The sequence below is a fragment of the Ascaphus truei genome, chromosome 7 (genome assembly GCF_040206685.1).
Source record: "Ascaphus truei isolate aAscTru1 chromosome 7, aAscTru1.hap1, whole genome shotgun sequence".
In the NCBI taxonomy this organism is placed as follows: Eukaryota; Metazoa; Chordata; class Amphibia; order Anura; family Ascaphidae; genus Ascaphus; species Ascaphus truei.
The window spans coordinates 79,500,463-79,517,455 of NC_134489.1; the positions used below are offsets into that span (position 1 = coordinate 79,500,463).

The following is a 16,993-nucleotide window of genomic DNA, read 5'->3' on the forward strand; positions in this document are numbered from 1 at the left end:
TCCTCGATTCTAAGATGCACCTTTTTTCCAATTTTCACGTCTGAAATCGGGGTGCGTCTTAGAATCGATGTATTAAAATAAAAAAAATAAAAAAAGTGTGTACAGTACTAACCACCTCTTTTCACTTACAATGTTTCAGGAGATGTCCCATGTCAGCGGAGGACGAAGTGGGCAGTGGCGGCAGCAAGAGAATGCCCATGTCTGCAGATGGTTGAAGATGGACAGCGGGGGTGAGTGCGGCTGGAGTGCGGCGGCGGCAGGACAGGTCCCAAGTCTGCAGGTGAATGAAGATAAGAAGATGGCGGGCATGCGGTGGCGGTAGGAGATCATAATAGCAGGAGAGTTGAGCAGGAGCAGAGCGGCATAGGGGAACGGCTTGGGAGGTGCAAACTGTAACCGGAAGTCAGACACCGGTCAACTTCCGGTGTTACAGTGTGCACCTCCCAAGCCGTTCCCCTATGCCGCTCTACTCCTGCTCAGCTCTCCTGCTATTATGATCTCCTGCCTCTGCCGCCGCCACCGCACGCCCGCCCGCTGTCTTCTTATCTTCATTCACCTGCAGACTAGGGTCCTGTCCTGAAGCCACTGCACTCCCGCTCGCTTTGCATCTTCAACATCTGCAGACGTGGACCTCTCCTGCCACGCGCCCGCTTCGTCCTCCGCTGACATGGGACCTCTCCTGAAACATGGTAAATGAAAAAGTAATTTTCCTCGATTGTAAGGGCCAAATCGATGTTGTATCTTACAATCGATGTTGTGTCTAACAATCGAGGAAATATGGTATCTAGATATATGTGTGTATATATATATATATAAATATATATACATACATATATATATAAATATATATATATATACACACACACACACACACACACACACACACACACACACACACACACACACACACACACACACACACACACACACACACACACACACACACACACACACACACCTTGAGAGAGACACTAGTAAAATAGGACAGACAAGCACACGCAATCCATCGGGTGAATTTTTTTGTGATTAAAAAAAACAATCTTACTAGTGTTAATTTGAGTAATTGTTTATAACTAATGCTATTATAATAAGAGACTACTGCCCATATTTAGTGTTAAATGATAAGATGCCTTACATGGCATTCAGTTGAATGGCCCATAAGGTGTTTTATGGCTTACCACAACTTTGTAAATATGGGCCTTTATAACAGAACTCAGATCACTGTTAAAAAGGATGCAAACTGCAAGTATGATAAATACATACAGTACAGCTTTATATTTTCCTTATGTCATTATTTTCTGACCGTTTAAACATTACAATGTGACTTTTCACACATTGAGATGTTGGTGTTGCCAAATGCTTTACAGAATTGTCCATCTGTACTTGAGAAATAATTGCAAAGATGTTTGTGATGCTCGATAAATAGACAACAGGGAATTTGTTACCGTGTGGGTAGTCTTAACCGCATTCTAGTGTACAGGAGCATTGTATGTGTGTTGGGCTCTGATTATTATCTGATTCATAATTGTGGCAGCTCAATTAGCATATACAGCTGTATTCAATACAAGCTCTCGGGGAGACAATTCCCTAATCTTTCAGTGCCATTTTAAATAAAGGAATTAACAGGTTGCATGCACCTTACACAGTCACAAGCAGAAATTGAAGTTTCACGTAATATTCCCCCGATCTTCACTATCGCACTTTTAATAAATAACCCACATAATTATATTTATTTTGCTGTGGGTAGACTTAGGCTGCGCTTATAGTGACGGCGACGCGACGGCGCTCCCAAACAAAACAATTGACTCCGTCGCGAGCGCTTATAGTAAGCGCGACGGAGCGATGGAGTGACCAAAAATTTGGAAGCCGGGTAAATTTGATTTTTCAGTCGCTACATGTGACTATCTCTGAACTAATCAATGATTCTGTCGCAAGCAATGTCGCTGAAAGTTAAATTATAACTTTCGCTGGTGGCGACGGGTGACGTCATCAGTCGCATCGCCGTCGCCAGCACTATAAGCGGTATAACTTTGCATTCGTTTTTAGATGCTGCATCAGAAAAGATCAATCAAGTTACACATTTTTGAGGCTGCGAAATTACCTAAAATTTACCTAAAAAGTTCTTCCTTTTTTATGTTATATTCCTAATTTGCATAATTTTTATTGAAATGATATTATTGTTGTTTATTTTGAAAGCACCTTGCAATTGGAAATGTGACACAATGTATTAAACATAAAATAACAAAAACAATATTAACTATCTACAGTACCAATATAATAGCGACTGTTTTTCTTGGGGGAGTTTACAGTATAACGTTTTCAAGGTCTTCCTAACCGTCCCACTCAGGAGGACTTTGACAGAGAGCCCATTGTGATATAAAAATTGTTGCAAGTCCCTTTGCAGCTGAGGTGGTCATTGTATTGTGAAGTAAAATGTTGCTCTCCACCAAGGATGCAATTCATTTCAATATTGGAGTTAATTACTAAAATGTTAAATAGTTGTTGTTCCTTTATAATTATGGAAATGCCTTTGGAATGTGCTGAAAGATATTTTTTTTTCGCTGGAATGTTTATTAAGTTTAGTAAAGCAATATAGTTATGGGTAAAATAACATCTCTGGGGTGGCTAATAGTTTCGGGTGTGATGCTTGCTCAAGAAACCAAGTTCTAGTATGTACGTATTTATATATTTATTTTATTTATATTGTACTAACAATGTGCATAGTGCTTTGAAATAGAATACAGGCGGCTTTAATATAATATGTGCACCAAACATACAGTACAAACGGACAGCAGGAAAGGGAATCCTTTCCCCAGTCCTGGAGAGTTTACAATCTAAGTGGCGTATTGGAAGATGTAGAGAGACATTAGAGGCAGAGTAAGTGCAGTGAATGGCATGATGGTTGGTAAGTGCCTTTGTCGGTGTGGGGAGCATGAGCCCCAATGATTAAAATGCTTCATTAAGAATGTATGTTTTCAGATTTGATTTGATGGTGGCAAGAGATGGTGTTTGACATATCGTGAGTATGAGGGAGTTCTACTGTTATGTGGCGGTGAGGGGAACAGGTTTTATGTGAAAGAGAGCAGTAGAGATATAATGGGTGGAAGAGAAAGAGAGAGTTATGAGCAGAGCACAGGAGATGAACAGGGAGAAATCAAAGCTAATATGTGCAGTAGGGAGGAGCAGACAAACATAGAGCCTATAAGGAGAGGAGGTGAACTTTGTACCTGATACTGTACTTGATGGGTTGCCAGGAGAGGGATTTAATGGATTTATGGAGGAGATGAGCAGACACTGTTCTTGGAGAAAGTGAAATAACTGTAGCTACAGCAATTTGGATACATTGCAATGCATAAAGTTGTGAGGCATAGAGACCTGTTAGTAGTAGTTTACAATAATTAAGATGGGAGAGTTTAATGGTATGCATTGGCACAGGGGTGCACAAACTGGGGGAGATTTTCTGGGGTGGGGGCGCAGCAGTTACAGAGGCCCCGCGCTTCCTCAAAGGCATTTAAATTAAATGCGGGGGATCGCGCGAGGCCTCTGTAACTTTACTTACCTTAACTTTCCAGCGACGTGTCGCCATGGCAATGTGACGTCACATGACCCTGCAGCGTCATTTGACGCCGGAGCCGAGGGGGAGCGTGAGCAGGGGGTGAGTGCAGGCAGGAGGGCGCAGGCAGGAGGGCGCAGGGAGAAGAGTTTGCGCACCCCTGCATTGGCATATTAGCACACAATAGAATTAAAGGAAAAAAGGTGGATCTTGGCAAGAGGAATAAGCAACAAGTTTTTTCCTTGTAAACTGATCACAACTACATGTAGGAAGTACAGTGAGAAGATGAACAGAGGAAATACATTATAGGTAAGGAAGCTTTATTAGAGCAGAAAAGTGCATCCGTTTGCATAGCGTTTTTAATTGATGGTGTTAGCACATGAGCTTTCAAGATGTTACAAGTGCCCTGTTCTGATTGTTAAGAAGAGAATCTGTAGTGGGATTTTAAAATGTTATATGCTAATTTCATCCACAGAAAAAGGAAGCCAGTTATTAAAGGAATTGCTATCTGCAGAAATGTCTACTACCTATATAATATGTAAATCTATCATTTTTAACACTGGCTATTACAGCCTTGTACGTACAACACCATCTTTACATCTGTGATTTGTGTCAAGTAGAAGCTCATTTTGTTAAGAACAAGAAGTTGAAAGGGATTAATTGTGGTGTCTAATCCTAAATAAAAACAAATTGCTATAAATCAGTATAATTATAACTTATTTAATGTCATTGATAGAATTTCTGTAATTGATCTAGAATGTCTTTTTTTTTTTTACAGAACTTGAAGAATCCAGGGAAAAATGTCCACCTTGCTGGACTAAATTTGCCAACACATACTTAATCTGGGACTGCAGTGAAAGATGGTTAAGAATAAAGCACGTTGTCAACATGATTGTGATGGACCCATTTGTGGATCTTGCTATTACAATCTGCATTGTTTTAAACACATTGTTTATGGCCATGGAACACTACCCAATAACCGAACGTTTTAGTGAAGTGCTTTACGTGGGAAATCTGGTAAGTTGTATAGCTTACATTTTGCAGTCTATTTTATGCAATTGTTGTTTTCAAAGGTTCAAAATGGAGCATTTAAAGTTAAAGATACATCAAAAACACCATTGGCTATCTCATCCCAGTATATCCCACTCTGTCTCTTGATCCCATGTGCCATTCTCATGTTTCACTCTTCCCCTATGTACCTTTTATTATTTCTTCCTCTGCCCCACATGTCTCCAAACACACATCTCTCTGTCGTATCTCTCTCTACCCCATCTTCTCCTTTTTGTTTTACCTCTTGGGATATCAGGAATGCATTAGAGACCCATTATGAGTTGAACAGCTTATTTTCAAACCAAACTCTTGTTGCAGTTCTGCCCATGTTAAAAATAATTAATTAGGTCCTATTATATCTATATGTAAATTGATATTGTAGATCGGAGCATGATGAATCCCAGTGTACAGTATGCCTTAGTCTCCATTCTATAACTGCTGCTAACTTTTATTCCTACTGTAGATTCACTAAAAGGTTTACTTCAATCACTTTCAACTGAACCGCGCTTGAGCAAGGAAAAGTGCTGAAAAATACATTTGTAAAAGTTACTGAACTCAGTTTAAAGTAAAAGTTTGTTGAATACTCATGTTTTTTGTTGTCATACTAAGGTTAATAGTCTAAACATGCTAACAGCTACTTTCTCATTGAATGCTTTTCCTCTTAGTGTTAACTTTTATTTACATTATTTGACTCTTCATTTAGATTTGCATCTGCGTTCCCCTATCATATAGATTGATATAAATTGAATTCACATGGGCAGTGCTATTTACAGCCAATAAAATTGTTAATGTCAATGTGAAGCTACAGTAAATATTGTTTTACCTGTTTTGTAACTGTTCTAATATAGCTTTTGTTTGTTTTTTACATATGATTTGTGGGTTACTTCAACCTTAGAGGCAAATGCATTGTTTCTACTGTCTACCCTTCTAAGGCCTAGATCCAATAATCTCTGTTAAATCAGGGAACCTACCATGGCATTACCTAAAATAAGATTGCACCTTGAGTTAACATGGTTTCCACAAAGCTAATTATATACAAAAACAACCTGGATTGGTGGAATCTGGACACTCACCCTGTTTGCGGATTTCAGATTTCAAACCTGTGAATGTGGATACAGCATTACTCTTAACCTTATGTTAAGTTAGGTTAACGTCACGTTAATTAGCTTAAGGAAGTTTAGTGCGTCTAGGTCTAAAATTGATGATAGAGTCATGGGAACTTCCCAATAGAAAAAAAACTGCAGACGGACAGAAGTTTCATATTGATGGTTATGTTAAAGAAAACAGAAAACTAATACCTGCAGATTTGAAAATACTGGAACTGGTGAAAGCTAAACAAACATCAATTACATTGTTACATAATAGATAAGACATACTGTATGTCCATTAAATTCAACATATGCTAAATTTAGATGACAGATACTTATCCTATATTTGCATTTACAGTATATTGATCCAGAGGAAGGAATCCCAGTGAAACATTATCCAATTATGTCTCATATGGGAAATTCCTTTCTGACTCCAATAATAGCAACCACATTCCTCAGTGGATCAACATCCTTCCCATGTTTACGTATTTGATATATCCCGGTATACCTTTCCTTTCTAAAAATATGTCTAACCTTTTTTTGAAGATATTTATTGTATCTGCCATCACAGTCTCCATGGGTAATTAATGCTACATTTTTAGTGCCCTTACTGTAAAGAACCCTTTCCTTTGTTGCTGGTGAAATCTCCTTTCCTCTAACTTTAAGGGATGTCCCCATGTGACTTGTACTCTGCAGATTTCAAAAAGGGCCTTAAGGCAGTGTTCCCATCCATGTGGCGTGCGGGTGTGTGCACACGGAAGCGGGAGGGGGCACGCGTTATGCAAGAAATCAGTTCAAACTGATTTCTTGGCGCGACAGGCGGTCACGTGAGCGGTTTTCCAAATGAGGGCAAACCAGCTCCGTGACGCCTCTCGGCACGCCCCGTCCACCATGGCCAGGTAAGCGCCCGCTCACTGACCAGCCTCCGCAAGCCTCTGCGCAGGCGAAAGCACCATGGTCCCAGCCTAACTTGTATTAAAATGGGAAATCGTATACCTGTGGAGAATCACTGAACTGTTTAAAAGACTGAAATGATCTGATTATTTTCTTAAAATACTCTCTTGACAACAATGATTGAAGTCGGCTGAGTGAGGTCACCTTCAAATGTTGAAAAGCTTCTTATTCTCCTTTAAAATCGGCAGACAAGTTAAGAAAATAAATGGCTTGAGGAAAACAAGCTAAAAAAAGAAGGATAATGAACTGATTGAAACTAACAATGTAATAGATTTAGAAAAAAATCAAATGTTGTTGCCCCCAGATATTGTTTTTAAAGTTACATGTGTCCTGAATTTTTGTTTTATTTGGCAATAATTATTGGTGTTACCTGATGCAAAGCTAGTGCAAAATATCACCAGATTTATCAAAGAAGGTAATATAATACATTTAAATGGCCCCAGTTGATCTTCCAACATATATCTAACCCAGATTCCACACACATTAGGCTTTCCTTTTGGATACCTATATCTATAAATGCATTAATGCAATACAATTAATGCTGCTTGTCAAAATGTTCTTATTTTGTAAGTAAGACATTCAACCCCTAGAAAAAACTCAATGGCCATAAAAAAAAATCCTGTTTATTCAGATATATTGAGAGATTCACTAATCTCTAATATGGGTTATCACACAGCGAACCTGAAATATCTGTCATTCACATCTCAAAGATTTTTATCAAATGTCTTACATACAGTATGACAGTCTGGTTTTCTAAAAAATGTATACTAACCCACAGGCCCGCTGATGGGTGGAGCACAGGCCTATGGGTTGGACCTAGAAGTTAGGCGCCCGACGGATTTTGAACCAAATTTCCATTTTTAGCCTCCTGCCCCCCCCCCCCCCCCACACCCGGTGCCGGACCATGCACCCCCACTCCATAGGTACGGTTGGGGGGGGGGGGCAGACTGAGAGTGGTGAGATATTTGGGGAGTAGTGCATAAGAGAAGGGGAGTGTGAGAGAATGTGGCGAGTGTGAAAGAGGTAGTGAGTGAGAGGGGAGATTGAAAGAGATGGGGAGAGTGAGAGAAGGAGGCAAGAGTGAGATACTGTAGGAGGAAGGGAGGGAGAGTGTGTGTGTGTGTGTGTGTGTGTGTGTGTGTGTGTGTGTGTGTGTGTGTGTGTGTGTGTGTGTGTGTGTGTGTGTGAGAGAGAAATGTGTGTGAGAGAGAGAAATGTGTGTGAGAGAGAGAAATGTGTGTGAGAGAGAGAGAAATGTGTGTGAGAGAGAGGTGTGTGTGTGAGAGAGAGAGGTGTGTGTGTGAGAGAGAGAAATAAGTGTGTGTGAGAGAGAGGTTTGTGAGAGAGAGAATAGTGTGAGAGAGAGAGAGAAGTATGTGAGAGAGAGGTGTGTGTGTGTGTGTGTGTGTGTGTGTGTGTGTGTGTGTGTGTGTGTGTGTGTGTGTGTGTGTGTGTGAGAGAGAGGGAGAGGTGTGTGTGAAAGAGAGGGAGAGGTGTGTGTGAGAGAGTGAGAGAGAGAAGTGTGTGAGTGAGAAGTGTGAGAGAGAGAGAGGTGAGTGAGAGAGAGAAGTATGTGAGAGAGAGGTGTGTGTGTGTGTGTGTGTGTGTGTGGGTGTGTGGGTGTGTGTGTGTGTGTGTGTATGTATGTGTGTGTGTGTGTGTGTGTGTGTGTGTGTGTGTGTGTGTGTGTGTGTGTGTGTGTGTGTGTGTGTGTGTGTGTGTGAGAGAGGGTGAGGTGTGTGTGAGAGAGAGGGAGAGGTGTGTGTGAAAGAGAGGGAGAGGTGTGTGTGAGAGAGAAGTGTGTGAGTGAGAAGTGTGAGAGAGAGAGAGGTGAGTGAGAGAGAGAGGTGAGTGAGAGAGAGGTGAGTGAGAGAGAGAGGTGAGTGAGAGAGAAAGGTGTGTGTGTGAGAGAGATAGAAGTGTGTGAGAGAGAGAGAAGTGTGTGTGAGAGAGAGAGAGGTGTGTGTGTGAGAGAGAGAGGTGTGTGTGTGAGAGAGAGGTGTGTGAGAGAGAAGTGAGAGAGAGAGAGATATAGAAGTGCGAGAGAGAGAGAAGTGTGTGTGTGAGAGAGAGAAGTGTGTGTGTTACATAGTTACATAGTTACATAGTAGATGAGGTTGAAAAAAGACGTACGTCCATCAAGTTCAACCTATGCTAAATTTAGACAACAGATACTTTATCTTATATCTATACTTATTCATTGATCCAGAGGAAGGCAAACAAAAAACCCCAGAGTCATATCATCCAATGATATCTCATAAGGGGAAAATAAATTCCTTCCTGACTCCAAGAATTGGCAATCAGATTAATCACTGGATCAACATCCTTCCCATGTATACTTATTTGGTATATCCCTGTATACCTTTCTCATCTAAAAAGATGTCCAACCTTTTTTTGAATAAATCTATTGTATCTGCCATCACATTCTCCATGGTTAATGAATTCCACATTTTAACTGCCCTTACTGTTAAGAACCCTTTCCTTTGCTGCTGGTGTGTGAGAGAGAGAAGTGTGTGTGAGAGAGAGAAGTGTGTGTGAGAGAGAGAAGTGTGTGTGTGAGAGAGAAGTGTGTGTTTGAGAGAGAGGTGTGTGTGAGAGAGAGGTGTGTGAGAGAGAGAGGTATGTGAGAGAGAGAGAAGTGTGAGAGACAGAGAGAGAAGTGTGTGAGAGACAGAGAGAGAGAGAAGTGTGTGAGAGAGAGAGAGAGAGAGAATTGTATGAGAGAGAGAGAGAGAGAGAGAGAGAGAGATTTTTGACAGAGAGGGAGGACTCACAGAGTTTCCGACAACGGGGGGATTGGGAATGAGACAACTCCCCTCCTTTACTCAACAATCCTGGGCCTGGTGGAGATTCAAGCCCTGGGCCCGGGGAAAACTGTTGGCGGCCCTGCTAACCCAAATCTGACAGAGATTTTATGCATGCAACCTTTGTGAGAAAAGGGATAGCAAGAGATGCAGACTTTTGTGAGTTTAAGTGTTTCATTAGTAAATCATGTTATTGATCCCTATAAACACTCCTAAATTGCTCAAAATAGTGACAAAGACTTTGATGCATTGATGGTATTTGATGTATTTGCCAAATGGTTATGCAAGCAAGGATGTAATTTTTTGGGAAATCTAGAGACATAGAAATCAAATAATATTGAAATAAGTATACTGTAGCACGTGTTGTAAATTAAAAAGGACAGATTGCATTATTTCCAATAGTTTGCACCTTGTACTGCTTACAATTTGACAAAGGATCTTGACTCTGCTATTGTGCTGACATTGACAAAAATGAGTACATTTTTAAGATCATTGAAATCACTACTGCTTGCTTATGTTGATGTATATTTAAAGGTTAAACAAAAGTAGAGTCAGAGATGACATCCTCCTTCTTAATATAATCTTCTGTTTAACAGATAATGCTATAATAGAATAATAATTTATTTGTATGGTTCTGAATGTGGCCCAGATAACCGCAGTCACTTCTACAGATTATCCTGAATCCCCAACAAAACTTTAGCATTTCTCCTCAGCCAGGAAGATTCTATGTTGCTTTTTATCCTTTAATACCAAAGCCATGAAAAATTAATATACTGCAGTGCACTCTGTGTGCCACATACTGTAATTAGCAACCACACTTTGGCTGAGATTGTCAATTACATTGTTTTCACTCTCTTTCGTCTACTTTGAAAAGATAAATTATTACACAGATTGTTGGTTAGTGCTGCACCTCTGGAAATACTCAACTGACAGGTCTGAGGATTTAGATGGATTTAAACAGCTGCCTACAGCAGTTCTTCTTGTGTCTGAAGACTAGATTTAATTTATCTAAACAATTTTTAGATAATTGCTGATGGTTTACAACTTTTGGAGAAACTTTGCGCATAACCACATTGTGTAAATGTGTATGTTTAATATATCAAGAAAGAAGCTAACATTAGGGTTTACTTTGTACAGTATTACATCGCAATATATATTTATACAGTATGTATTGGCTGAGAGAAATTAATATATTTCTCTTATATATACATACACACACAGTATGTACACATATATATATATATATACACATATATACACACACACACACACACACACACACACACACACACACACACACACACACACACACACACACACACACACACACACACACACACACAAACACACACACACAAACACACACACACACACACACACATATATTATTTATTTATTTATTTATAAAATATTTTACCAGGAAGTAATACATTGAGAGTTACCTCTCGTTTTCAAGTATGTCCTGGGCACAGAGTAAAACAAATAATACATGGTTACAAGTACAGTTACATAAATGAACAGGGTATACATTATATACAAGACATTGCGTGCACAGTTAAAGAAAATATATATTATGAGCGTATGAAACAGTTACAGACCAGGTTAAAATGTGAGACAGCCTTAGATTTGAAAGAACTTAAACTGGTGGTGGATGTGAGAGTCTCTGGTAGGTTGTTCCAGTTTTGGGGTGCACGGAAGGAGAAGGAGGAACGTCCGGATACTTTGTTGAGCCTTGGGACCATGAATAGTCTTTTTGAGTCTGATCTCAGGTGATAAGTGCTGCAAGTGGTAGGGGTGAGAAGCTTGTTCAGGTAGCTGGGTAGCTTGCCCATGAAGAATTTAAAGGCAAGACAGGAAAGGTGAACTTTGCGCCTAGACTCTAGTGTTGACCAATCTAGTTCTTTGAGCATTTCGCAGTGATGTGTGTTGTAGTTGAATTGGAGAACAAAACGACAAATTGAATTGTAGAGGGTGTCAAGTTTGCTAAGGTGGGTTTGAGGAGCCGAGCCATATACTATGTCTCCATAGTCAATAATTGGTATTAGCATCTGCTGTGCGATACGCTTTCTGACCAGGAGACTTAGGGAGGATTTGTTCCTGTAAAGTACCCCTAGTTTGGCATAGGTCTTGGTTGTCAGGGTATCAATGTGCATCCCGAATGTTAAGTGGGAGTCAAACCATAAGCCCAGGTATTTAAAACTAGTGACAGGTGTTAGGGTGGTTTTAGCGTTGGTTCTAATCAGGAGCTCAGTCACTGGAAGCTTTACAAATTTAGTCTTGGTCCCAAATACCATTGTTACAGTCTTGTCAGTGTTTAAAAACAGTTTGTTTTGGGAAATCCAGTTTTCGAGTCTCAAAAAGTCAGACTGAAGTATGTGTTGAAGGTCAGAGAGGCTATGGCTGTGTGCATACAGGATTGTGTCATCTGCATACATGTGTATTGAGGCTTCCTTACAAGCTGTGGGAAGATCATTAATGAACACTGAGAAGAGTAGGGGCCCCAGAACAGAGCCTTGCGGGACACCACAAGTGATATCCAGGGGGTTGGAGTTAGAGCCTGAGATGGACACATGTTGGGATCTTCCTGATAGGTAGGACTGAAACCAGTTTAAAGCATGTTTCCCTATTCCAGAGCTCTGGAGTTTGTTAAGCAGGATAGCATGATCAACTGTGTCAAAAGCCTTTGCAAAATCTAGGAATACTGCACCAGTGAGTTGTCCCCGTTCCATTCCACACTGGATTTCATTGCAAACTTTTAGCAGGGTAGTTACGGTGGAGTGTTTGAGACGAAACCCAGATTGGAATTGGCTAGGGAAATTTGTCTTGGTATAGAAATCGCTTAATTGGGAGTGGACACATTTTTCCATGACTTTGGATAGAATTGGGAGAAGTGAGATTGGCCTGTAGTTTGAGACAGTGTTTTTGTCCCCACTTTTGAAGATTGGGACAACTCTGGCAGATTTACAGGTCTTAGGGATATGGCCTGCAGACAGGATAGAGTTGACTATGGACGCAATTGGTTTGGCAATGGCTGGGGCACCAAGTCGTAGGAACCTAGATTGTAGTAAGTCGGGTCCACATTGGCTGCTTAGTTTTAGTTTATTTATTTATTTATTTATTTATTTATAAAATATTTTACCAGGAAGTAATACATTGAGAGTTACCTCTCGTTTTCATGTATGTCCTGGGCACAGAGTAAAACAAATAATACATGGTTACAAATACAGTTACATAAATGAACAAGGTATACATTTATATACAAGACATTGCATGCACAGTTAAAGAAAATATATATTATGAGCGTATGAAACAGTTACAGACCAGATTAAAGTGTGAGACAGCCTTAGATTTGAAAGAACTTAAGCTGGTGGTGGATATGAGAGTCTCTGGTAGGTTGTTCCAGTTTTGGGGTGCACGGAAGGAGAAGGAGGAACGTCCGGATACTTTGTTGAGTCTTGGGACCATGAATAGTCTTTTGGAGTCTGATCTCAGGTGATAGGTACTGCATGTGGTAGGGGTGAGGAGCTTGTTCAGGTAGCTGGGTAGCTTGCCCAGAAAGTATTTGAGGGTGAGACAGGAAAGGTGAACTTTGCGCCTAGACTCTAGTGATGACCAATCTAGTTCTTTGAGCATTTCGCAGTGATGTGTGTTGTAGTTGCATTGGAGAACAAAACGACAAATTGAATTGTAGAGGGTGTCAAGTTTGCTAAGGTGGGTTTGAGGAGCCGAGCCATATACTATGTCTCCATAGTCAATAATTGGCATTAGCATCTGCTGTGCAATACGCTTTCTGACCAGGAGACTTAGGGAGGATTTGTTCCTGTAAAGTACCCCTAGTTTGGCATAGGTCTTGGTTGTCAGGGTATCAATGTGCATCCCGAATGTTAAGTGGGAGTCAAACCATAAGCCCAGGTATTTAAAACTAGTGACAGGTGTTAGGGTGGTTTTAGCGTTGGTTCTAATCAGGAGCTCAGTCACTGGAAGCTTTACAAATTTAGTCTTGGTCCCAAATACCATTGTTACAGTCTTGTCAGTGTTTAAAAACAGTTTGTTTTGGGAAATCCAGTTTTCGAGTCTCAAAAAGTCAGACTGAAGTATGTGTTGAAGGTCAGAGAGGCTATGGCTGTGTGCATACAGGATTGTGTCATCTGCATACATGTGTATTGAGGCTTCCTTACAAGCTGTGGGAAGATCATTAATGAACACTGAGAAGAGTAGGGGCCCCAGAACAGAGCCTTGCGGGACACCACAAGTGATATCCAGGGGGTTGGAGTTAGAGCCTGAGATGGACACATGTTGGGATCTTCCTGATAGGTAGGACTGAAACCAGTTTAAAGCATGTTTCCCTATTCCAGAGCTCTGGAGTTTGTTAAGCAGGATAGCATGATCAACTGTGTCAAAAGCCTTTGCAAAATCTAGGAATACTGCACCAGTGAGTTGTCCCCGTTCCATTCCACACTGGATTTCATTGCAAACTTTTAGCAGGGTAGTTACAGTGGAGTGTTTGGGACGAAACCCAGACTGGAATTGGCTAGGGAAATTTGTCTTGGTGTAGAAATCGCTTAATTGGGAGTGGACACATTTTTCCATAACTTTGGATAGAATTGGGAGAAGTGAGATTGGCCTGTAGTTTGAGACAGTGTTTTTGTCCCCACTTTTGAAGATTGGGACAACTCTGGCAGTTTTCCAGGTCTTAGGGATATGGCCTGCAGACAGGATAGAGTTGACTATGGACGCAATTGGTTTGGCAATGGCTGGGGCACCAAGTCGTAGGAACCTAGATTGTAGTAAGTCGGGTCCACATTGGCTGCTTAGTTTTAGTTTGAGGAGCGCTTGTGTAATCTCCTCTTCAGATACTGGGCTAAATTGAAAATTGTGGGCAGTGTTGGGAGGGGGTGGGACTATAGGGGTACTCCCAGGATGAGATTCAGGTTTGGGGTTTGTGCTGCGTTTCGCTAATAAGTTAGTGGCACACCCCACAAAGTAATCATTGAATGCATTTGCAATGTCAGTGGGGTTTGTCAGAGTAATATCCCCCTTAGTGATATTACTTGGTTGTTGATGGTTAGGAGGCTGGAATATATTGTTGATAACCTTCCAGAAATTAGCTGGGTTTGATGTATTCTGGAGGAGATTGTCAGAGTAATATTGTGCTTTTGCATGCCTTGTTTGCCTTGTGCACACGTTCCGCAGGCATCTGTAGTGATTGAGATCCTTGGTAGTGCCAGTTACTTTGTAGCTTTTCCACAAGGCATCCCTGAACTGGTAGAGTGCTATAAGGTCAGGTGTAACCCATGGAAGGTGGGCCCCCCGTACCCTTATTTTGCGTAGTGGAGCATGGGTATCGCAGAGTTTTAAGAACTCGGATTGGAAATAGTCGAGCGCAGAGTCAGGGTCGGGGATTAAATCGATTCTGTGCCATGGGCAGTTGGTAAGGTCATCCAGAAACTGTTGTGGGTTAAAGTTTTTAAATGTTCTAGTGAGGAGAACTTTGGGGCTTGAATGGGGCGGTTTAATTTTCCTTACACAGTACACTATTGCATGGTCACTGAAAATGTCAGGAAGGATGCCAGAGGATTGGATTCTGCTGGGGTTTGAGGAGAGAATCCAGTCTAGCAAGGAATGGTTATGCGACTTCAGGTTTATTCGTGTCGGTTGGGAAATGAGTTGCGATAGGTTAAGTGACTTGAGTTGTATCTGGATTTTGTGGTTTTTAGGGTCAAGCCAATTGAAGTTGAAATCCCCAAGAACTAGCAGCTCACTCTTCTCATTCAGAGAGGAAATGGAGGCAAGAAATTGGGTGATATCAGTCAAGGATTGTAGAGGGGCTTTAGGGGGGCGGTAGATGCCAGCAAGCAAGATGGGCTTAGAAAAGGGGAGGCAGATTTTGCCAACTAGAGTTTCAAAAGAGGGTGGACTTGGTGGGCAATGTAGCAGTGTAAATTGTAAGGTGTCTGCAATATAAAATAACACCCCTCCTCCTCTCTTTGACCTATCTCTCCTAAAAATGGAGTATCCCTGAATGGCGATATTTGCATCAGGGGTTTTAGAGGATAGCCATGTTTCTGTATAGGAGCGCTTGTATAATCTCCTCTTCAGGTACTGGGCCAAATTGAAAATTGTGGGCAGTGTTGGGAGGGGGTGGGACTGTAGGGGTACTCCCAGGATGAGATTCAGGTTTGTGGTTTGGACTGCGTTTCGCTAATAAGTTAGTGGCACACCCTACAAAGTAATCATTGAATGCATTTGCAATGTCAGTGGGGTTTGTCAGAGTAATATCCCCCTTAGTGATATTACTTGGTTGTTGATGGTTAGGAGGCTGGAATATATTGTTGATAACCTACCAGAAGTTAGCTGGGTTTTATGTATTCTGGTGGAGATTGTCAGAGTAATATTGTGCTTTTGCATGCCTTGTTTGCCTTGTGCACATGTTCCGCATGCGTCTGTAGTGATTGAGATCCTTGGTAGTGCCAGTTACTTTGTAGCTTTTCCACAAGGCATCCCTGAACTGGTAGAGTGCTATAAGGTCAGGTGTAACCCATGGAAGGTGGGCCCCCCGTACCCTTATTTTGCGTAGTGGAGCATGGGTATCGCAGAGTTTTAAGAACTCAGATTGGAAATAGTCGAGCGCAGAATCAGGGTCGGGAATTAAATCGATTCTGTGCCATGGGCAGTTGGTCAGATCATCCAGAAACTGTTGTGGCTTAAAGTTTTTAAATGTTCTAGTGAGGAGAACTTTAGGGCTTGAATGGGGCAGTTTAATCTTTCTTATACAGTACACTATTGCATGGTCACTGAAAATATCAGGAAGGATGCCAGAGGATTGGATTCTGCAGGGGTTTGAGGAGAGAATCCAGTCTAGCAAGGAATGGTTATGCGATTTCAGGTTTATCCGTGTGGGTTGGGAAATGAGTTGCGATAGGTTAAGTGACTTGAGTTGTATCTGGATTTTGTGGTTTTCAGGGTCAAGCCAATTGAAGTTGAAATCCCCAAGAACTAGCAGCTCACTTTTTTCATTCAGAGAGGAAATGGAGCCAAGAAATTGGGTGATATCAGTCAGGGATTGTAGAGGGGCTTTAGGGGGTCGGTAGATGCCAGCAAGCAAGATGGGCTTAGAAAAGGGGAGGCAGATTTTGCCAACTAGAATTTCAAAAGAGGGTGGGCTTGGTGGGCAATTTAACAGTGTAAATTGTAATGTGTCTGCAATATAAAATAACACCCCTCCTCCTCTCTTTGACCTATCTCTCCTAAAAATGGAGTATCCCTGAATGGCAATATTTGCATCAGGGGTTTTAGGGGATAGCCATGTTTCTGTAAGAACGATGGCTTTGGGTTTATGCATAAGGCACCATGCCCTTAGTTCGTCCAGTTTGGGCAGCAGGCTCTGGATGTTTATATGGGCGACAGATAGCCCTTTTTGGAATTTAAAGGTGGAATTCTCAGGGGCATGGGACAGAGCTGAAATGAGAGGACCTGGGTAAGGTTCAATATCACCTGCTAAAGAGAGTAACAGTATGAGTAGAAATTTGGGTAGTTGTTTGCAA

General features: G+C 41.3%; 1 protein-coding gene across 6 annotated transcripts in view; it reads left to right on the top strand.

The window, feature by feature from the left end:
- Nucleotides 1-16,993, top strand: part of LOC142499606 (sodium channel protein type 2 subunit alpha-like) — a 167,676-nt gene that overhangs the window by 72,762 nt on the left and 77,921 nt on the right. For all 6 annotated transcript variants that reach the window (XM_075609189.1, XM_075609192.1, XM_075609188.1 and 3 more), the window contains one exon: nucleotides 4,332-4,570. In XM_075609189.1, the coding sequence (XP_075465304.1) occupies nucleotides 4,332-4,570 (239 nt within the window). The remainder of the gene's footprint in view (nucleotides 1-4,331; nucleotides 4,571-16,993) is intronic.